At 26.0% G+C, this 24,532-nt stretch overlaps 1 protein-coding gene across 1 annotated transcript; it reads left to right on the forward strand.

Annotated features, from left to right (window-relative positions):
• The first annotated feature begins 279 nt into the window (after positions 1 to 279).
• On the forward strand, positions 280 to 23,701 carry LOC145834577 (transmembrane protein 209-like). Its single transcript, XM_082942037.1, has 14 exons — positions 280 to 466; positions 2,747 to 2,937; positions 3,004 to 3,130; positions 7,307 to 7,397; positions 7,474 to 7,564; positions 9,114 to 9,200; positions 12,530 to 12,612; positions 14,675 to 14,752; positions 14,829 to 14,978; positions 15,370 to 15,496; positions 15,559 to 15,712; positions 16,993 to 17,164; positions 22,314 to 22,387; positions 23,066 to 23,701. Exons 1-14 carry the CDS (start codon positions 318 to 320, stop codon positions 23,118 to 23,120), a joined length of 1,629 nt encoding a protein of 542 aa, XP_082798163.1. The 5' UTR covers positions 280 to 317; the 3' UTR covers positions 23,121 to 23,701.
• The last annotated feature ends 831 nt before the right edge of the window (positions 23,702 to 24,532 follow it).

Below are 24,532 nucleotides of genomic sequence, written 5' to 3' on the forward strand. Positions count from 1 at the left end.
TATGAGTTCTCATTGTATTTTATAACATATTCTAATTGCACAATATGTTTGATTGTTGTGTGTCTGAACTGACTCCAAACAATTCCTTATTTGTAAAAAAAATAGTATTTTATAACCATTGAATTTATTTCTAAATTCAATAATGTGTTTAATTTGAAAGTTTGTAAGTTAACTAAATACTTTGAGAAAATTTGAGTTTGACGCAGTTGCTTTACCATTTTGATGGTTTTTGTTATTCAAACTTTAACATTGAACAAAAGTTTATTCTTTGCAGAAAAAAAATCTCAATAAAAATTCAAGAGTAAAAAACACTAAGCATGGTCACTAGGATGTCCATGCAAGCCTCAAACAGCAGCCCTGTTGTAAAAGAAGCATCCTTTATTGCTTTGGATAAAAAAGCAGCAAATATACATTTAAAAAGGGCTGCATTTTCATGTGTTTTATTTATCCTGTTTTTAAGTGAATAGTTAGTTTATTTTTTATTTTTTTCTACAATACCTATTGTAATTTATATTTGTTTTTTTAAGAATACCTACTATCAAATTAAATATTTAAATGTTTATAATGATTCGGTAATTACATAGGTTGATGTTACACCAATATTAAGCTGAAATTATATTTTATTCGATGTCTTTTTTAACCATAATTCTAGGCCAAAAATCAATGTTTAAGCCTAATCTGTTTAATCTAAAAATATATTCTGTTTTAAACAAGCTATAAAAATACATAGTTATTATGGTTTATTGAACCAAAAAAAAGTTGCTCAAAATATTTAATGCTAGGATCTGGTGAACAAAGAACCTTTTAGTTTTTAAGTCCCACACCACATATACCTTTTTACGTCTTATCCAGGACATAGTAAGAGTTAAATTCATTAATTATAAACTGAAATACTAAATCATTTTTTTTTAAATATAGTGATCAATATAAATTATTGTATTTATATGATTGCTTAATATTGTAAAATTGAAGCAATTAAATTTTTATGTATTATTAATGTGTGATAAATAACTTTAATTTTATATGTTTATTTATAAAATAAAAATTTTAGCCTAAAATTTTTATTAATTTACATCAAATATAATATAACTTCAGTTTGATATTGGTGCAACATCATCCAAGGTAATTACCAAGGTTTCTAAGGTTACTTGTGATTATGGCAAAATTGGTTTTATTTCGAGCTTTTTCATTGTTTGTAAATAACTTGGTTTTATTAGTTTATTTTTATATATTTCAGTCAAACTTAATATTTATAACTTTTCAATTATTTTAGTTTTTAATTTTTTAAAACTTTATAGTATTTAGTACACAAAAACAACAAACGAAGTTTTAGTAGACAAAAACATGTTAAAATTTATGTATAATTTATAAAAATTCCAAAAAACTAAACTGTGTTATGGTACAATTTCACTAACTTGAAATTTTTAAATAACTATGAGTTTATAAAATCATATAATATTAAAAAAATTAAGGCTGTTAAAGCACCAAATAAGTTACATATTTCAGAAATACAAATAAATTTTATGTATTTGGTTGCGTTTTCTTTGCAAGTAAGTGAAAAAGTTTAGCCAAAAGATAATAAAACAAATTTAAAGTAGATAGTTTTTAACTGACTGTGTTTTTATTTTTTTTCTATGTAAATTTTGGTTAAACAATATTGAATTTATCTAAGGGATATATGTTTTACTTGATTTATTATAATCAGGATTTTTGGTTATCCTCAAGCAGATTTTTGCAAAGAGGTGATATTGGACCTTTTTTATCAATTTAAGTAAGTTTTGGGACAATAAATAGTATGGGGATAGTTTTAGAAGTTTTTATTTTTAGCTTGCTATTATACTAATTGTAGTTTGTTGTTTAGTACTTGACCTTTTAGAATAATAAGGAAGCGAAAATATAAATGAGTTGTTAACTAATTAAGGGCTAAGGGGGGGGGGGTGTAAATAACTTTTTTCACAATCTGATTATATTTTATAGTTTTAAGAAAGCTACAAGATGCTTTTTATAGAATTTAAAAATTAGAAATAATTTTTGAGATATAGCAGGTTAAAGTCGGAGGCAACAATAGGTTCCTTATGGGAGGCGCAAACTTAAACGGCAAAAAAAGTCTGTTTCACTAAAAATCTATCTTCTCCTACAATTTTTGAGATAACTACCTCAAACTTTCGGGAACAGTTTTTTTGTTTTTTGTTATAAAATTTATACTTTATAAATTTTGTTCAGACATAATTTTTTAAATATTGCAAGGAATATTTCCTGAAAGGTTGAGCTAGTTATCTCAAAAAACGTAGGTGATATATTTTTAGTGATTTCTAGTAATTAAAGTTTTAGTTTGTGCCTCCCATAAGGAACATTTTGATCTATATCTCAAAAGTTGTTTTGAGTTTTAAAATTCTGAAAAAGTAACTTGTTGCTTAGTTAAAACTCAATAAAATAAAAATAAATTGTGAAAAAGGTGATTTACCCCCTTATTCCCTTAACACTAAATATTATTAGGATATATTGAAGAGAAAAAAAAGTAATTAAAGTTAAAACTGCTTTTTGCAAAGATTTTTATATTTATAAATTTAGCCCAGAACCACAAAATGTCTGCTGGTCTCTTAATATAAGGGAGTGATTATTTTTTATTTTTTTCAAGGGGATAATTATGAAAATGAGTTTTGGAAACGTGTGCTAATTGTTTAAAAATAATCTTAAATTATATTAAATAAAATAACTTTTTTTCTATAACTTTTATTTATTGCAGTTCAAATTCATGGATTGGAATTCTTTTTGCTTATGACACACGCAATGTTATCCAGCAAGCAACCATAGTTCTTTGTTTCATTTTTATCTACTTTACAGTGGTTGATGGAATTAAAGCAGTAAAAAAAAGACCATCTAGTTTTTTAATGTCCCCAGAACAAAGAAAACTTATGGGTCTTGTGCCTTATAACAGTAAGTTTGAATAAAGTAATTATTTAATATTATGAATGTATTTCTAATATATAACTAATATTTTAGCTAAAGAATATAAAGAAGCTACCAGTTTAGAAAGGCACAAACAGGTTATGGGTCAAACAAGTTCGGAAACACCTTTCAATGGTTTTAAAATTTTACCATCTGGAGAACACATTTCACCTTCAAATAAGTACTTAGTTTTGTCTACTAAACTAAAAATCAATGAAAAGTTGTATTTAAATTAAAATTTTGCTAATATTAGGGTTGCTATACTCTCAAAATAGTTTTAAAAATTTTTAAACAATGGTTGACTTAGTTTGTCTTATTGCTTAGGGAAACTAAAGCTTTTTTTTGTTAGAACTCAAATGGAGTTGAGCTAGTTTTTAATGTTTGATGTTTTTAATTTACTTCCTTTTTTATCATTATCAATTTTGAAAATAATACTTTGTCTTCATTTTTAATTAAAGTTTTAGCTGTTTACTAATTAAGGCCATAGGGGGGGGTTTCCAACATTTTTTTTACAAAAATTAACTATAGATTTTATATGATAGCTTTAAATACAAACTACGAGCCTGTTTTTATAGAATCCAAAAATATCATTTAACTTTTGAGATACTTTATTTTTTGTTAAAAGTTTCTGATATAAATATATGGACCGCAAATTTTTTAAGGTCAGTTTTCTCAAAAATTAAAAAATTCAATAAAAATATATCTCCTCCTTAATTTCTCAAGCAATCTTTTTAAAATTTTCAGGAAATGTTCCTTGTATTAAATAGAAAAAACAATACTTTATAGTTTTAATAATGTAAAAAAAAAAAAATTTATTACAAAAATTAAAAATAAAGTTTTTATTTTTCAAAAAAATTTTTTTTTACAATTTTTTTTTCTCCAAAGTAACGTTTTTTGTTATTGTATAAAGATTAGACTGGAAGTTTGAAGAAGATTGCATGAAAAATGTAGGAGGAGATAGATTTTAAATAAAATAGTCTTTTTTCGCTGTTTTAGTTTTCCCTTTCCATAGGGAACCTTTCATGCGGCCTAATTTTAACTAGTCATATCTCAAAAAATAATTTGAATTTTTTAAAACAATAAAAAGTATCTACAAGCTTAGAAAAAACACTTTAAAATAAGATCAACTTGTAAAAAACATGGTTTACCCCCCCTATGGCCTTAAGCTTGGTGCTAATATAATAGTTAAACTTTTATTTTTTATTTTTTCTATGAGATTTACAATAAAAACATTAATAGTTTCAATAAAAAATTAAAATTATTTTTTTTGTTGTTAAACTTAATTATATTACAATTCAAGTTATTTTGTTTCAGTTAAGGGTGTATGTAATTTAATATTTCACAAATCATTAACTATTTTTAATCTTAGTACTTTTATACAATAAGAAAATAAATAAAATGTTTACTTTCAGTTCTGTATATAATTTCAGATATTTTCAATGTATTATATTTAATAAGTTTTTTACACTCTTGATAAATCTATATTTTAAAGTTTTTTCTAAACATACAGTGTCTAAGCTCTTAATGATTACAATATGAAATATATAATATATTATGTTCAACATCTGATACCATATAAAAGTTTAGAAAAATAGTAAATGGGCTACAGAAAAGTATTTTCATAAAATTTTAGTAAACATAGGCTAACTTAAGTTATTTTGTAATAACTCAGGCTAGCTTTTGATCACATAAGTTAGTTTTTTGTTTTAAAAGTATATTGTATTTTATCTTTTCTAATAAGTATATATTTTAAAGAATTTTTTTAAATACCATGGAATACTTTGCTTCATTTAAATAATAATTTTATTTTTATCAAAATAAAAGTTTTATCCAAAACAGGGTTGCCAAACACTCCGGATGCTCAGGACAATAATGATATTATGTATACTATCTTTGAATCAGGCTGTTAAGGATAGTTTTATTAAATAAAAAAATACTCATGGTAGTTTTAAGATTTTTATAAATTTCAGGACATATTTTTTTCTAGATCTGGACTGAGATTTAATTGATCTACATTCAATATTTTGTTATCAGGGTAGCCAAAAAACCTGGAATCCTGGAAAAACCTGAAATTTGATAATTTAAGCTAAAAAATGGAAAAAACTGGAATTTGAGAAATTGTGAAAAATACTTGGAAAAACCTAGAATTATGAACAAAAGTTACTACTACTAACATTAAAAAGTACATACTAGATTTGAAATAATTTTAATGGTATTTTATTAAATTAATTAAGTTAGGTGAGTATAAAGATAATATTAAGATGATTAATGTAACATAAATATAGTTGTTATTTTTATAAATTAGTAAGTTTAAAATATACCATATGTTATTAAGAATAAGCATATGATAGCTATATAGATATTATTCATAGTGAAAAGGGTAAAGTTAGTCTCCAAACTGTAAAGTACGCACTTTTGTCTGGGTTCAAGGTTTTATTTAGAAATGTTCCTACTGAAACTAATTATTTTTGTTTTTGAATGGGATAATGAATTTGTGTCTCTAGTTATTGTAGTTTTTGTATTTATTACCTTAAAAAAAGTAAATATGATATTGTTACTATTTGTTGTTTTAAAGGAGCTGGTAAAAAATCATCTGAGCTGTATTTAATTCCATATTGATTTATGGATTATTATGTTATTCAAGTATTTTGAGACATCAATAAGTTACACACCTTGAACCGCCGAAAAAAGGTGCACCTAATGTGAACTGCATTACTTACAAATATCTCTTAATATCTTTTACCCTTTTTTTGCCAAAAAATAATAAGTACTTTCTTTTCTCAATAAAATTAAGATCTACTGTAGTTTTTAAATGTTAAAAAGAATTTTCAAATTTTTTTCTTGCTTTATTTGTATTAGCTGTATAAAAATCATTTTTTTTAATTTTAAACAGTACAATTTATTTTTTGTTATAAAATTTATTGAAACCCCTCATTTTTGAGATTCAGTGCTTACTTACAAGTGTGTAGTGTACTTAATCAATGATCTTACTATAATTAAAAATAATAATATTAGTAAAGTGTTTTACTGTTTTTTTGTTGTAATATATAAATATGACTGATATTAAACAGGGTATTTTATTTAATAAGAATAAATAATTAAACATAGTTTATATTTTGAAAAACAGTATGCACCAGTGGCGTCGCTTGGTGTTTTTTTGCAGAAAAAAAATTCCGAGTTGCCCCTACTTGTGTTGTCCCTGCTCGAGTTGCCTCTGCTTAAGTTGCTTCTGCTTAAGTTGCTTCTGCTTAAGTTGCTTCTGCTCGAGTTGCTTCTACTCGAGTTGCTTGTACTCGAGTTGCTTCTGCTCAAACCGCCCCTGCTCTGCTTAGCTTTGTTTTCATTTTTTGTTTACAATAGCTTGTGGAATGATACTTAAGCCTGTACTGTGTAATGGAATTTTCAACTTACTTACTTACCGCGGTAATTCTTGAAGAATTTTTGCTTTTTTGAGTTCATTTGCGGCAGTCATCTAAGAGTTTGCGGCAGTGTAGTGAGCAAAATGTTTGTTGTCTAAATTGGAGTTTTATAAGAGATTTTGTTTAAAAAATAACAAAAGCGTTATAGATGCTTAATTTTTTCTTACAAAGTTTTAAGGTGGTGCAATTGCGGCAGTGCAACACCCCACGCGACGCCCCTGGTATGCACTAAATTTCCAAATTGAATAGAATTAATAACTTTTTTGAAAAAAAGGGTGTTTTGTTAAACATTGAAGTTTAACCTTTTTGCGTCATATATTACTTAAAATCAATTTATATTGCTATATACAATCAGTAACATTTAAATTTCATTTAAAATAGTTCTGTAGATTAAGGATTTTAATCTTGTAATCATATTTTTTATCTATATGCCTCATAATTTTGCCTGCTGTATAACTGCACATTTTGAAAATAGAGCTGGGTTTAATATTTAACTTGACTATTTTGTTTTCTTCAATAATAGATTAATGTCACAAAAAAGTTAAAAAAAACCTCTGATGTTATAAATCGAAATTATAGCTTTTTATGTTGATAAACTTCTATGTAAAAAAAAATTATATTTTTTTTCTGTAATTGTATCCATTGATGTTCTGATTAGTTTAAATTTTTATTTAATTTATCAAAATTATCTGAATAATTCGTGAGTTTTATTTTAACTTAACCTATAAAATATATGAATTAGATCTATTCAACATCACTTTGAATACAAGTTCTTCTGATGTGGTTCTTAACACTTGCTGTATACATTTAATTTTTTACTTGTGTTCATCATAAACAATTAGGCGTCCTGTTACTATATAGTTTTTAATTTAATAAAAAGTTTGAAACTAAAGCAGTAAAAGATAAAGTAAATACAATTTAAATATTCTATTTTACAGATTGACACAAAAAATGAATAGTTCAATAATCTCTAATAACTCTCTTAACAATTCTGGTTTGAATGGATCTTTTTATTCACAATCTATAAATGTAAGTTTTATAGTCATAAATTAAATGACCTTAAATTTACTTATTTAATTTATGTAACTTTTATTTACTTTTACAGAAAAGTTTAAGCTCATTTGATGGTTCATTTTTAGAATCTTCTGGAAATGTATCTTTTTTACGACACCGCAACTTACATAAAAGTTCTCCAAGTAAGATATTGTTTGATGGTTGTGCATTTTGAGTTATTTCAGTTATCATAAATTATTTACAGGGTGACCAAAGTTCATAGACCTTAAAATATGATTAGAAAAATTAGAATTTAAAAGTTTAATGAAAAAAAAAGTCACGAATTTGAAGTTTTGATAAAAATCGATGATTATTAAATAAATTTGAACTATTTTTTTAAGTTTAAAGAGTTTAAAAAATTATTGTATATACTTAAACATTTACTATTATAAAATTTATTTATGTTATCTGATAATTAATTTTAAGGTATATAAAATTATATTTTATTAGATTAAGAACTTATTAAGCCTAAGGTTCTGTCATGTTTTGTTTTTATAAATTGGTCCTATTTATTATTTTTTGTCTAACCTAGCAGATTTTTTTAGAGATTAACAAATTTAAAGTAGTTATAAGTCAAGCTATAGACGATTGAAGTTCTGTGAATTAGGTTTAAACTAAAAAGACAAAATTATTTTAATCCAGGTATTTTTAATTTTGACTAAAATTTTACAACTTTTAAGTTAATAACCATTTAGTGTAAAAAAAAACATGAAAGTTTAACTAAAGCTTTGAGTACACTATATAAAATTACCAGTAAAAATTTGAGATATAGTCAGTTTAGCAGAATTTATTAAAAACTATCTTCTTCTACTTTGAAATTATTTACCTGAAATTTTCAGAAAATAATCTTTTAATTTCGAAAACATTTGTCAAAACAAAAAATAAAATAAAACTTTATGGCCAAAAGCATAAAATAAGCTTATTCACATTCGAATCCAACCAGTCCATGTGTGCAGCAAATATCACAAAGCACTACCTACCCCTAATAAGTGACTTCAAAAAGTTAAAATTTTTTTTTTTGATATATTATTTAAAAAACCTGATAAATAATTTAAATTAAAAAAATTTTACAAAGTTTTTTAGTGCAGTCAAGTTTTAGAATTAGTTACAAAAGCTTCATTATTGAAACTATGTAGGAATGATATTAATGTTAGATGAATTATAAGTCATTAAGTAATCTCGGGACAGAGACTTAAAAATTTGATGAAAACCTACATATTGTATTGTAATAAAAGCATATAAAGTAACAGTACAATATATTTAAAGTAACTTTAAACTGTTTAAACCTTTTCGTTAAGTGTTTTGTTTTACACTAAAAGAAAACAATTTTTTTTTCATAATTTGTGAAATAGAATAATAAAATTATGGAAGTATCTCACAAGACCTGAAAAGAAATCAGAAGTCCGAAAAAATTAACCACCCTGTAATTTTCACGATCTAGGTCTAAAAGCTCAACTTATAAGCTTAAATTACAATTATATCTTTATATTTTTGTTAAATTTACAGTATTTAATATTTAACTTTCACTCTCTCCTAAAATATTTTTTTTTAAAACTTATATAGTGGTATAATACATTTTGTTTCGAAAATTATTACGTAGATATCTAGGCCTTATACAGATTATGCTGTGCATAGATCTCTTAAGCTTTATCTCTAAATATTTGTATAATCAAAGTCTATAACTATTTTCAGGAACACCCGAAGATTTTATGACCGATCAAAAGAAACTGACTGCTTATCTTCAAAACTATGAAAAGGAGAATTCAAAAAATTTTTCAAGTTAAAACATAACTAAAATTTGTCAAATAGTTTTACTTTAGTCTTTTAAGCACAGTACATTTTGTAATGTAAAGTCTTACAAAATAACTGTGTTAATTTTTTATTAATTTAGATGTCTTATTTATATTTTACATGATTCTTTTTACAGACGTGTTCTGCACATATTTCAGAGCTGCCACAAAACCTGGAATCCGTGAATTTGAGAAATTTTGAAAAAAAAAATCGATTTGACACAAAAATCTATCATATAAATAATTTTTTTTTGTCATCAAAGTTTTTTAAAATAAAAAAACACATTTAAGGTATCTTTACAGTATCTTTCAATGTTTTTATACTGTTTAACACAATTTTTTACGTTAAACTTAACTTTAAACTACAATTAGACCCAAAAAAAATTTTTGGTTTAATTTGGTTTTAATTTTTATTTATATATTTTTTAAATTTATTAGCTTGATACAAATATATATAATTAAAAAATAGTTGCGTGCCAGATTCTACCCTCAAACTGCATGTTGTTTACAGTATCTTTTCAATGCTTTTATACTCTTTAGCACCGTTTCTTACGTTAAACTTAACTTTAAACTAAAAATAGAACCAAAAATGTGTACTTTTAAAAACCTGGTGGAAATTTGAAAACCTGAAGAAAATTTGCCAAAATTATTTGGCAACCCTGTAATTATTAACTAAAACAGTGGTTGTCCAAGTGTGCACAAAATTTATTTTAGTGTGCACATTATTTTTGGTCTGCACGAAATCTGTTTTGGTGTGTCTGAAAAATATTCTTAAAGTTTGAGACTTACACTAGAGATGCTGGAGTTCTAGGTTACTAGCAAAAAAAAAAAAAAAAGGTTTAACGTTTCTAATGGTAGTTTTGAAACTTAGACTAGATACTATGAAAAAACACCAAGAAATTTAGTGGGCCATAAGCATTAAAAGGGGAGTCCATAAGGACATAATTTAAAACTTACACTAGATATTGTAAAGTTGATGATGAAGAACAAAAAAAAGGTCTGAAGCATTTTTAATGGTAGTTTTTTAGAAATTTTGTCGGAAGGGGCCATAGCTTTTTTAATTTCTTTAAAGGGGGTCTTTAAAAAGAAAAGTATTGGAAACCCTGCACTAGACTTTATGAGAAAATGGGGTGAACAGATTTTTAAGTTGCGATTTTGGGTGCACAGATTTTGTTAGCTTGACGACCACTGAACTAGAATATAATCTTGATGGACAATGAACGGCCCTCCAAGCAGAGTCCTTTGGCGTTTAACGTATTATTAGCTTAAAAAAACTTTTGTAAAACTTTTAAAACTTAGCTTTTTTATAACATATGTTTCAGATTTTTTTCCCAATTTAATTTTGGTACAGATTAATGCTTATTAAATGAGTACTTAAATATCTTTTTGCAGTTAAAAAGTTGTATGAATTTAAATAACTACTCTGCCTGCTAAGATGTATTTTTTATATGCTTGACTGGCTAATGAATTTTCTTGTAAATCTTGCTTATTTACTAGAAAAATTACTCACCCCTGTGAAAAGTGATAAACTAATAAGAGTCAATTTTTAAAGTGTGTTAATAAATAAAAGTTTTCCGTATCCAGTAGATCGCTACTAAACAGAAAAAAAAACTAATCGTGTTTAAAGTACGTTCAAGTTATATAAACAAATTAATTGGCTGAGATCTTTATAGTATAATATGTTTTTTATTATCTAACTTCTAACTGATCATATGAGGAAGACTGTGTTACTTATTTAAAAAGCTGTTTTTTTTTTGAGTATTGATTTTAGATTTTGAATATCCAACGTGTGAGCGTTTTAAAAATGAATAATAATTTTTTTTTTAAAGTTTAAGTCATTAGCTTAAAATAAAAAATTTGATAGACTTATAATGAGTATTATTTAAGTTTTCAACAAATTTTGTAAGGGAAAAGTTGCGGTTTATACATTTGTATTATATGTTAGTTTTTATATTAGATTTTTATAAAATTTCATATTAGTTTTTTTAATTCCCATTGCCTTAAGTAGAAAAGAAAAATGGAAAGCAATAAATATGGTAAATAAAGTTTTAGTTAAATGTTTAAGTTAAGTTTATAAGTTAGTTTTTTGCTAGAATTTATATATTTTTTAAGACTTATTGCCTTTTACAACAAAACATTTTTTTTACCTTTGTTAAATGCAGGGTTGCCACAAGGTCAGGAAAAGTCAGGAAATTTGACAAAAAAAAAGTCAGATTATGTCAGTTCAAATTTACAAATTTTTTTATTTTCCAAAGCTTCAATCGGTAAAAAATTAGACAAAAATACTTTAAAGTCGGACTAAAATTGCAAAATTTTCATAGAAATTTACAAAATTATTTAATTTCCGATGCCTTTATCTGGTATAAATTAATAAAATATTCTTTATAAAACTGCAAAGTTTTTCTATTAACATATTGAACAACTACCCTACTTGAACAAGCATATTTTGTAAGCTCTTTAGTATTGATGATCTGTAGCAAGGACACTTCCATAGTGAAACTGTGATTTATACACAAAAGTTTATCTAGCATAATTTTAGAATCAAAGTGTTTTTTATTTAAGTAAATAATTGAGGCAGCTTAATTGGAGGTAAAAATAAATGAGTGCAAAAAGAAAAGAAATGAAGCCCACAAATTGTGGCTAGATTTAGATAAAAAATTCTCTTCGACAAATGTAGGGGCAGCAGATGAGAACGATTAAAATTAAATAAGACTAATGGTTTTAATTAATAAAATGAAGCGGGATGCAGACCAGATGAAGGAAACTATATTTTCATTAGACGAAGAGGTTGAAGAGCTAATAAAGAAATGTAGAAATTTTTTTTAGTACATATAATAAAAAAACAGTGTTTGATTAAGTTCTTTATTCTTTTAAGGTTTTAATTGTGAAAGTTTCTTATATGTTGTTTCGTTTATTTAGATACATTTATGTTAGGAAATGCTAAAAAGTTGCGTATTTTTTTAGACAAGCTGTGTTTTTAAGGTAATAATACAAGTATTTTGCTGATAGAGCTTTTTGTTGCAAATACATCAATCATACACTGATGGTTCAAGTGATGTAATGGAAGTTTGATGATTTAATTCAGCAAAAAAAAAAAAAACTGTTGTTTTAACTTGTATTAAAATTAGATTGAAAGCTTTATATAGTTTCAAGTGTTGGATTACGTATTTTAGAATAAGTTTAAATAAAGTATTTGATTTTTAAAAGTCAAGACAATTTTAGTAAAAAGTCAGGAAAAAGTCAGGAAATTTTTTTCAGCTTGATCTGTGGCAACCCTGTAAATGCATGTCTTTTTATAATATAATATTTACTTTACAGATGAGAAAAGTTTCAACATGTCGCTGAATCTTAGCTACAACAATCAAGACTATTCGCAAGAACTTGCAGAAAATTTTTATCAAGTAATAAATTTTTTTATTTGTTACATTATTTGATAGTTTATTTATTAGATAATCTTGACTTGGCATATACTCTATAGAGTTATGTCGCCCATTGTATTGTATTTGATTAACTATTATTATGTTGAAAGATTGTTTATTAATTTAAAAAATCAACTTACAAATTAAACGAAGAATTATTCTCCAGTCACGCTCTCCAATTTTATTCAAACTAAATCAGGCTATTTTTAAGTTTTCTGGAAACTTAAACTGGGTAGATTTAAAATTAAATGTCATTAAGTCAATCTTTTTAATACAATCATGTTTTTAAATTTATCATCAAAGATTAGCATTTCATTTAGACCATACGCTATTTCTTACGCTATTGCTAACCATAATTGTTTGTTGAAATGTTTTGCAATAAAAACAGTTTGAGTACTTTTTTAAGTCATCATTATCATTAAAAAAGTTATTTTAAAAGTTATCATTAAAAAAAAAATTAAATTTTTTTTTTTTCAAGAATGTGATTTGCAACTAAATAATATACTTTTTTGATCTGTAGTATATTTAAAGTAATAAAGTTTTAGTTGAAGTGTAAAAAAAAAATAAACGCATTCTAAAACTTAAACTAAATTAAACTTAGTTAATTCTTAGGCTTTTAATAACAAAAGTTTTAAGATGTATATATTACCTAATAAAGTCTGTAAAAAACTTGTTGAGAGTTTTATTAAGTGTTTTCAGTCAAAAGTTAATAAAGTAAGAAAAGTATACTTTTATACCTTTGACAACTTTTTCTTAACATGCTTAAATATTAACAAATGTTTAGTTTTAATCTATAAATAAACATAAATGTTAATAATTACTAATTAAAATCTACATTTTTCCGTATTTTGGGTAGATGTTTACAATTTGTTTGAACTTTGATGTTCACAAGAATAAACTTAAATATAACTTTAGATGATTACTTTATATAGTAAAAACTGTTTTTTTGATAAGTTTACTTAAGTTGAATTATTTAGTGTAATTTAGTTAATCATTTTGAGTTGTCCAAATTTAATTTCAACTTTCAATATTTATAAAAATTTTACAAATTTTAAATAATATTTAAAACTAAATTTGTTTAACCAAATAATATATAAACAACCAATTGACAATTAAATGTTGGAAAATAAGTTTACATTGTACACACTTCTTAAGTTTTTAAGTAGTATTTAGAAAAGTACATACACTTTCGAACCATTCGGTTCTCGAATTCAGTAAAGTTATTGTATTTGTAGAAGCTTTTTTAATATTTCCAGGTTACAAAAGTGGTTTTATTTCATTTTGTGTAAAGTTTCCTATTTTATACTTTTAGGAGATTTCTTTAGTTTTCACGTTATGATTGCTCATAAAATACTATCAGAATTATTTTTTAGTGAAATCTATACAAGTCATTTCCTTGGTGTTTTGTTAATAATTCCTTAAATTATTTAATTACTAAATCAATTTCCTATTGATGTGACATTTTGTTCTGAAATACATTTACGTTCTCACTATATCAATTTTGTTATTCCTTTCAAAAGCTTTGAAATTGTGTTAGAAATCTACTTTTTCAGGTTTAGCATGTATGGATATTAAATTTTAAATTTATTACTTTAAATTTTTTTTTTGTGAGATTTAGGAAAGTGTTTATCTAGAAGTTTATAAAATTATTTCCCTAGATTAGTTTTCAATTCTGCACAAAAAGAGGAATTTAAGTAGGATACCCTCTCTTTATTATATTTAACTTTTTGTTTCAGAGTTGTATTTTTTTTACAAAGTATTAAAAAACTGTTGTAAACATTAATATTCTTTTTGAGTAGCAATTTAAACACAGCCAAATATGGCATATAACAGGTAGTGTGTACTTAAAAAGTAACTGTATAAGTTGAATTTTTTATTTTAAACACCAAGTTTTTTGTTCAAAATCGCGTAATTAAGAGGATGATGACTATACTTTTTAGTATTGTTTACTATACGGTATTACATTTATAAGAACTGATACAACTGCGCTTTATTTTCTTATATCTTTAGAAATTTCAATGCTTATAAATGTTATTTTACACAGCTTTCGTATTTGTCACCGAAGTCTCCGGAAAGAGCAAAAGAAAACAAAGACGATTCGGCTAGGATTGCTGTTGAAGAGGTTTAGTTAATCAATTTTTAAACTATAAAACTTAAATAAAAAATTTTTTTAACTGATTTCAAATTGTTCATTACAGTATTGGAATTCAAACAATATCACAAGTGGAAAACTAAATCAAATGGTAGCAAGGCTACGTCATTATCTCTCCACTTCGGTTCTTAAAAGATTTGCAGATAAAATCGACACAATTAATTTGCAACTAACAAAGAATGGTAATAAAGAGCAGGTAACTTTAAACGTTTTTAAAAGGCTTATTTTTACCAAAATTTATTAACTTAGTAGTAACATTTTTGCCATTTTCGTCAAAGCTGGGATTTCTTTCGACTTTCACAATTAACATTTAACTGAATCACGAGTCCATCAACAACAATCCATGTTAAATTCTGCAGCTAGAACATTCGAATTTTTAATTTTAAATAATAACTAGAAGTTGTTTAAAAAATATTTTTTAGTTAGTAATATATTTGCTTCTAATAATTCTTTAATTCAGTGGTTTTGCTTAAGTTATAAATACCATTCTAACATACTGTTAAAACGATTACAGACAAAAATTATACTAGATAAAGAGCTTTATAAAATCACATATAAACTTTGTAATAATTTCAAACTGTTTTTAGATTGGGGAATCTTCGTTGGACCAATTAAAGTTAATACAGACTATGCAGCAAGACCCCTTTTTCACTTGGATACTCACATTATTAGATTTGTCTTCTTGTCAAAAACACATTGTAAAAAGAATTAAAGGTTTAAACTACTTGGTACAAATAATTATACAAATATAATCTACAAATTAAATTATAAAACAGATCTTGCAAGTGGTTACATGAGTGACTTCAAATGGAAACCAAGTACTGACAGTGTTGCTAGTAAGGACAAAACTTCTCAGCTTTTCGATGATTGTTCAATTGTAATGCATGCGTTTTGTGTTTTTATAGACTTTCAAACACCACTTGATCCTAGGTTAGTGATTAATATACAGCATATTTTATTTATGTTGTAATAATTAAAGTTTGTAACATCAGCATTATTTTTATTTACTAAAGAACGTTGACAAAACGAGTTTAAAATTTAAATTTATGTAGGTTATTGTATTTTATTTTATTAGGTATTATCTGTATAGATCGTTTATTATTTATAAATAAACTACACGAAATAGTTCTATTTTAATAAAATTTTATTCAACTGATGATCTCGTTTGGTTTAGTTCAAACGAGTCCTTTAATTATAAGATGATCATTCCTGTTTTAAGCAACAGGATACTCGATAATGTCATTACACTGAGAATTATGTTGAATAACATTCTATTTAAGAGAAAGACCTTGCTTGAAATCCAAGGCAGTCATCGATAATTTACGTTTGTCAATTAAGATTGCTAAATGTGACACAAATAAGTTTGCATGGTGCTAAAGCTTATATTGGTGCTCAGTGAAATCTTTAAGGATGAAGAAATTTCAGGATGCTGGTTTGGGTAAGAATGTATTGATTCATGTATCAATCACATTTCGAGCTGCCAATAAAATATCAGTAAACATTATCAGGGTTTTTAAAGCTTTTATTAAAACGTTTCAAAAGAATGACGTAATCAGCTGTATTGGTGACTGAATTTTTGTTCTCTTATGAAACCATAGTTACCTCCTAACTATCTATACAAACTGTCCCACTATTGGATCTCAGCTGCTTCATCAGCATTCTAAAGTTGTTGCAAGTTTGAATTAAAAAATCTAAGTGAACTGAACTTACATGATGTAATCTTGATTGCCAAGTAAGGAATAAAGTTGCAGATAAACCAAACACGCTTCCATTCGGGTTACGAGTGCAAGTATAAGTAAGAAGCGTAAATGGCTTTTACAAAGGTTTGTAGCCTCATAAGTTTAATATTTGTAAGCATAAACCACTCAATCAAATGAGTCGGGCAAATCTATTTGTAAGGTTATGCCAAATCTCATACTTGTCATACTGTTTGAATTTTCAAAGTAGGACATTGTTTATAATTTTGAATTAATATAAAATTAAATCACTCTCAGTTTTGTCCATATTGTTTCAAACGGTTGTGTCTCATTAAAAATAATCAATGCGTTGTAGTGTTTGTTAGTACTCTAGTAACTATTTTACTCGGTTGTAGTTGCTTGAAAAAACTCAATTTTGTTATAAAGTTTTTTTAATAATATTTTCTATATTACAAAAAAATAGGAAAAATAAGTACTATGATTAAACTACAAACAATTCTAAATTTATTTCAGATGTCCTAACGGAAAAAGTTTTTCAACAACTTACTATCGAGATATATCGTCATTGACACCAGAGGAAAAGAATAAATCAAAGTTTAATTCAAAGGTGTACATACAAAAAAGCAAAAACGATCCTAGTCATTATCAAGTTATGAATAATGGAAAACTGTATGATCCACTGGGAGTTAGTTTGGTTAAATGATAATGTTTATACGGGTGGGTGTCACTTTTGCACGAGCGTCACTTTTGCACGAGCGTCACTTTTGCACGAAGGGACACTTTTGCACGAGCGTCACTTTTGCACGAAGGGTCACTTTTGCACGAGGGGACACTTTTGCACGGCGACTTTTTTGCACGAGCGTCACTTTAGCACGAGGGGACACTTTTGCACGGCGTCACTTTTGCACGCAGGGTCACTTTTGCACGAGGGGACACTTTTGCACGGCGTCACTTTTGCACGAGCGTCACTTTATCACGAGGGGACACTTTTGCACGGCGTCACTTTTGCACGGAGGGTCACTTTTGCACGGAGGGTCACTTTTGCATGAGGGGAAACTTTTGCACGGCGACTCTTTTGCACGGAGGGTCACTTTTGCACGAAGGGACACTTTTGCACGGCGTCACTTTTGCACGCAAGGTCATTTTTGCACGGCGTAATTTTTGCACGAGGAGACACTTCTGCACGGCGACATTTGTTACGGCAGCATTGTTGCACAACGGTACTTTTGCACAACGTCACATTTTCACGATGAAGATTTTGCCCAGCGACATTTTGGCACAATGATTTTTTTTTCACGGAACATCAATTTTTCATTTTGGTAAAAAGTTCTTTAGCTAGTACCAAATTATTAACATACTTTTATTAAAGGCAAAAAATGAAAGATTTAAAATCTTAAACAGTAAAAGTTAGTGTTAGAAAAAAACTAAGGAAAGATAAAGTATAATTATTTATAAAAAATTCATACCAGGGACAAAAAAAAAATTAATTTAGAAACTAGGATAAAAAATAATTTGAGTGTAAGTAAGTTGTTCTATTTTATTTTGAACTTAAATATATTAGTCAACAACTATGTCATATTATATATTTTACTACACAGTTACAAGTTTATTGTCCATATGATGGACCTAGGCATCAAAACCTAGACCACTTAAACTGAAAGTAACATAATAAAAAAATAAAATTAATACAAGAAGTTTATTTATTAAAACAAAGATAAAAACATAGTTTGATATAAAACTTATAGGTTAACATAAAAAGCAAAATGTTAAGCACAAACTTATACTTATTTACGCTTTGATGTAGAACGATGAACGTCAAATATTTAAACGCATTGATTAACAACAAAAATAAAAACCTAACGCTCCAAGGACATTAAAAATAGACTGGCTAGATAAGTAATCATTAAATACATTGAAAAAGGACTCATTATTAAAAGAGTAAAGGTGCTGCTAATATAACAAATTGAATTATAAACTAAGCTTAGTCTTAAAATTAAATCAACGGTTAATAAAAATTACTTATTAATTTTAATAACACAAATATAATTTTGATAAAAATTTTTAACTTCAATCGAAATTCTTTAAAATTTTTGCAAGAAACTAATTCATTTGTAAGTTTGTTCCATATTTCAACTGACCGATAAAAAAAAAATTCTGCCAAGCCTCATTATTGAAATGTTGCGGCGGTTGAAGACTAATATGGTATATTTTCTTTTAACATAAGTTCAAACTTCCAAATGTTACTTTCTCTTTGGCTTATCATGATCATGCAAAGTTATAATGCTGAAATAATCCAAGTTCAAATCATTTTATTGCTCTTTTTATTCTCACGCTAAATTAAAAAATAGACTGAAAAGTAAACGTCAAGTAAAATCTGAAATACCTTTATAATTCAAATATTAACTGAATCTTTTGTTTTATTTTAACAATCGTTTAAAATTAAAATAAATTTTAACCATTTGTTTAACAACTATATATTGCTAATTTTAACATCAAGAGAATATAAATAAAAAATAATACTCAAGATTCGTGTTTCAAAGCCTTACTAAATTAAGGTTATCTTTCTCTTTAAAATTTAACGAGATTCAGATAATTTTTATTTAAATTATTCAAAATTGTTTTTTTATTCATCTAGTTTATTTTGATTAAGATTAAAAATATGAATAAATGAATTGTGGTACGTAATTATATTGTTTCCCGTAAAACTTAAGATAAAAACTTTTATTTAAGATATTTATTTAAGCACTGACGAGGTATTAGACCGAAACTTAGTTTGTAAAATAAATTTTTGCAACAACAATTTCATAAAAACTTTACAATAACTTTTCATTAAAAAACTACAACATTTTATTGATTCAAAACAACTTGTGTTTAAAAGCGAATATTATTTAAATTGACAAAAAAAAATCTATTTATATTTTTATTTGAGAAAATAAAAATTAGAAGCGTGCAAAAGTGAAGTTCCGTTCAAAACTGACTGATTATTTAAATTTTGCAGTTCATAATTATACCCGTGAAATTATAACGCCGTGCGAAAGTGACGCTTTGCAAAAATGTCGTCATGCAAATGTAACGTCGTGCAAAAGTTTTGACGTGTAAAAATGTCGCCGTGCAAAAGTGACGACCGTGCAAAAGTGACCCTCCGTGCAAAAGAGTCGCCGTGCAAAAGTGTCACCTCGTGCTAAAGTGACGCTCGTGCAAAAGAGTCGCCGTGCAAAAGTGTCCCCTCGTGCAAAAGTGACCCTGCGTGCAAAAGTGACGCCGTGCAAAAGTGTCCCCTCGTGCAAAAGAGTCGCCGTGCAAAAGTGTCCCCTCGTGCAAAAGTGACCCTTCGTGCAAAAGTGACGCTCGTGCAAAAGTGTCCCCTCGTGCAAAAGTGTCTTCGTGCAAAAGTGACGCCCGTGCAAAAGTGACCCGTTCCCTGTTTATACTTATAACTATCTAGTATTGTTATCTTTAAAACTTATAATAAATGATTAAGGGCATAGGGGGGGGGGGGGGGTAAACACCCTTTTTTGGTTTTTCATCTTATTTTATATAGTTTTTACTAAGCTATAAGATGCTTTTTACAGATTTAAAAAATTCAAAATAATTTTTGAGATATAGCCGGTCAAAGTCAGAGCCAGCAATAGGTTCCTTATGGGAGGCGCAAACTTAAACGGCAAAAATAGACTATTTTACTAAAAATCTATCTTCTCCTACGTTTTTTGAGATAACTACCTCAAACTTTTAGGAAATGTTTCTTGATATATTTAGAAAATTCTGTCGGAAGGAATTTTGAAAAAAATAAAAAATAAAAATTTTATATAAAAAATAAACAAATAAAAACAGTTTTTTTTTTGTTTTTTTATTATAATTTTTTTATTTTTTTAAATTCTGTTCCGACAGAATTTTTTAAATACTGCAAGGAACATCTCCTGAAAATTTGAGGTAGTTATCTTAAAAAACGTAGAAGGAGATAGATTTTTAGTGATTTCTAGTTATTTGCCGTTTTAGTTTGCGCCTCCCATAAGGATCCTATTGTTGCCTCCGACTTTGACCGGCTATATCTCTAAAAATTTTTTTTATTTTCTAAATCTGTAAAAAGCATCTTGTAGCTTAGTAAAAACTATATAAAATAAGATCAAAAACCAAAAAAGGGTGTTTACCCCCCCCCCCCCCCCCCCTATGCCCTTAATAGGACAGTTTATATACTATTTTTTTATCTAGTTACAAAAATAATAAATTTGAGTTTTTGATTTTTTATTACAAAATCCTAGTTACATGTTCCATCGATATAAATCTATTTTTTACAAAGTTTGCATTAAATTTAGGTAATAATTTAAATTACATTACCTTTAACATTTAAAATTCAACTACATCGTTTTTAACATAAAAACATTTTTTTGAGACAAAATTAGAAAAATTTACATTATATAAATCATAGTTTATGTTAAAATACTTTTTTAGTTTAAAACTTTTGAGACTATCGATACTTAAGAAATAACTTTTTCTTTTTTTTAAACTATATTTTACAGGGAAACAAAAAACCTGGAATTCTGTAAAAACCTGGAATTAGACAATTTAGACTAAAAAATAACCTGGAAAAACCTGGAATTTTAAACAACTTTTACTTGTTAAGTAGTAAAATTTTGATTTGACACAAAAATCTATTGTATAGATAAAGTTTTTTTGTCATCATCAAAATTGTTTTTTTATCAAAAAACACATTTAAAGAAGCTTTAACATATCTTTCAGTGTCGTGATTTAACTTAACACATATTAGTTAAAGTTGTTTTTAAATTAAATTACAATTAAGAACTGTAAATAATTTTTTTAGAAAAGTGTTTTTCTTAAGGGCATAGGTGATTGATTCATCTTGTTATTTACAAATTGTCCTTTTTTGAAAGAATTTTATCTTAGCTATCAGACCTAGAATTTTTTCTTAGCTATTTTATTGCTTAAAAAAATCGAAGTAACTTTTGAGGTATACTATTTATAGAAACTGAAGTTCTAAAAATAAAGAAAAAAAAACACTCTTTATTATTTTTTTAATCTAGTATTTTATTTCTCAAATATGCTAACACTAAAAGTTTTAAAAATTATACAAGAAAGTATTTACTCAAAATTAAAGGTCTATAGCTCAAAAAAAGATATATTTTAAGTGAAATTTTTAATTTCCTATAAAATTTACAATGAAAAACTCTGGTCTATACTTATGTATCGAAAACTCTTTACGAAAAAAAATATTGCAATCGTAAATTAAATTTATAAGTTTTATTAAGACCGATTTATATTTTATGCTTTCTTATAATAGCTAATGGTAGCTAATGTTAATGAAGATGCCTTTAACTTTTGAAATATTACAAGCATTTTATACAGTTAGTATAAAAAACTTGCAGAAATAAGTATGAATATTTCATACTAGTAACAAGAATTTTCGTAAAAAATTTAAGTCGTTTAAGTGCTTTAATTTAAACAATTAAGTTAAGCTTTAGATTTCAAATTTTTTTTTGGAAAGTTCAAATATTAGTTATGTTTTAAACTAAAAATATGTTTTTTACTTAATCGTAGTATAACTTCTTTCAAAAAAATTTTGAACTAACTATTCTGACAGTTAAAGCTATTTTTATTGTTATTATATATTTCTATACTTTAAAACTGTTTTTATGTCTTATTTTTATTTATATGTTACAAATATTTGGTCGTTTTGATGCAAAATTTATACACATTTTAAGCTCAGGTATATCACTGTTAAAAATTATTTGAAAAAAAAATAAAATTGACCATTAAGTTTTGTTAAAATTTATTCAGTTTCTTAAAAGTTTTTTTTAAACAACATAATATTTTTTAAGGGTCGTCACAATATGCTGCACTCCATTATTTTGTTTCTTCACATGGTGAATACAGAACACCGTGCAATGGTAGGGTAAGTATTTTTCAATTAAATTGTTGTTAAATATAGTTTGTTCTTTGTACTACAAAACTTTGTTATAAATCTTTGCCATGAGTAGCTATTCACTTTCAAACTATTCTAGCTCTTATGAACACTTACCCTTTAGTGCTTTTTGTTATGCTTAATATATATGTTTCTTAATATTGTTAACTAAAAAAAAAACTGTGTTGCTAAGATCACTATAGACTTTAATAAAAAATATATTTTTTTCATTACTCAATTACTTTAAAAGGTACATTGGTTTGTTGTAAAAAATACTAACTGTATTAACTTTATAGTGAGTTATAGTTCTACAACAAAAAGCTCAATTGAAAAGGAGCAAATAAACATTAATAGACAATTTCAAATTGAGAGTTTTATTCAATACGGTGTTTCATGCAAACGCAATGATCACGATTTAATAAGAATATAATTAGTGTTGTTTAGTGTTGACTAGTAGCATCTAATAGTAGTATATATGACTTTGTCTGTCTTACTTTATAAGATTTTTTAAATCGTGATCATTGCGTTTGCATGAAACACCGTGTTGGATAAAACTCTCAATCTGAAATTGTCTAATTAATGAAAAAAATTCTAGGCTGATCCATTTTGTTTTTTTTACCAAGTTTGTTATTTAATTATGAAATAATTAGTTGTTGACTTGTTTTTCAGGCAGGTGAGCTTGTGTAATAAGGGACTCAATTTACTTCATGTCATACAAGTTTGAAGTCTTCTTCGTTTTGTTGAGTGATATGGAATTAAAGTTTGCTACTATTAGCACTTCTTGTATAAAAAGATTGGTTTTTCTCTTTGAAAAAAGAAAATTTGTCGAATATTTAGAAATTTTCTAAAGAACTTGTATAAATATTTTTTAGGTAATACAGTTGTAGTTTTAAGAAAGTTTATAGTGTGTATTTATATTGTGTATTACAAGTTACAGTTAAATTGATAATATAACTTATTATGATTTGTACTTCAAATAGCAAAAGTTATATAAAATAAACAAGTGCAACTAGAACTGTAATGTATGTGTCAGATTTGTCACTTTTATTTGAGTGACGCTTTAACACAAGTGACAAAATTACTAACCGTGCCAATCTGACATCTACTTAAGTAATATGCACTGACTTTTAATGGAATTGAAAAAAAAAATAGTATATACGATGAGGGAATCTTTATTTTTTACATTCTGGAAACCTTCATTCATTTTTTTTGTTACTGTTTAATAAACTTAGATTTCTTTCACTCAACATATTTTACAAAATGATACTTACTTTATTAGTGCTTTATGTGAAAATCCAATTAACGATTAAGAAAAAACAAATGCTTCTATAGATGTAATTATTGCATTTATGTATTATTTATAATAATATCTTTGTTTGTTATTGTTGTAATACATATTTTTTGTAACAAGTTATGATCGTTGACATATCAATGTAAAAAATGTGATCGATTATAAATAAGGCAGCGTTAACATTGAAATAGGTATTTTATGATAAAACATTAACCAAAAATATTTAATTTTTGTGTGACCAGTGATAATGAAACTGTTAAAACTTATTTTAAAGTTAATTAAAAAAAAGCTAATGCAATTTAGTTAATGTTTTAAAAAAAGACATTTGATCACATTTAATTGAAAACTAAAAAAAGTTCATAATGTACATGAAATTTAAGTTGTAGACCAAAATTTGGTTATTTTATTACTTAAAAGCAAACCAAAAGAAAAAATCTAATTTATAAACTATATAGTAAATGCGTTGTTGGTTATTAAATTTATTACTTAATCAAACAGGTCTTGGCAACTTACAGGACTGCCAAAAAACCTGGAAACCTAAAAAAACCTGGAATTTGACAATTTAGTCGGAAAAACCTGGAATTTGAGATAATTTGAAAAAAAAAACTGGTAAAACCTAGAATTTTAAACAATTTTTAACATGTTAAGTAATAAAACTTCGATTTGACACAACAAATTTATATGATGGATTTGTTGTGTCAAATCGAAATTTTATTCAATTTATAGATGAAGATTTTTTGTTCATCATCAAAAATTTTATCTATTAAAATACACATTTAAAGTAGCTTTACAGTATCTTTTTAATGTTTTTATACTATTTCACACAGTTTCTTACCTTAAACTTA

The sequence above is a fragment of the Thalia democratica genome, chromosome 4 (assembly GCF_965202585.1).
Source record: "Thalia democratica chromosome 4, ktThaDemo2.hap1.1, whole genome shotgun sequence".
Taxonomy (NCBI): Eukaryota; Metazoa; Chordata; class Thaliacea; order Salpida; family Salpidae; genus Thalia; species Thalia democratica.

What these genes read in the sequence shown, in the direction of transcription:
- LOC145834577 (XM_082942037.1), top strand. Translation starts at nt 318, where the DNA reads ATGGTCACTAGGATGTCCATGCAAGCCTCAAACAGCAGCCCTGTTGTA. An exon ending in GGGTCTTGTGCCTTATAACA is followed by an intron (nt 2,938 to 3,003) that starts GTAAGTTTGAAT and finishes CTAATATTTTAG; the next exon opens with CTAAAGAATATAAAGAAGCT. An exon ending in CTTACATAAAAGTTCTCCAA is followed by an intron (nt 7,565 to 9,113) that starts GTAAGATATTGT and finishes AACTATTTTCAG; the next exon opens with GAACACCCGAAGATTTTATG.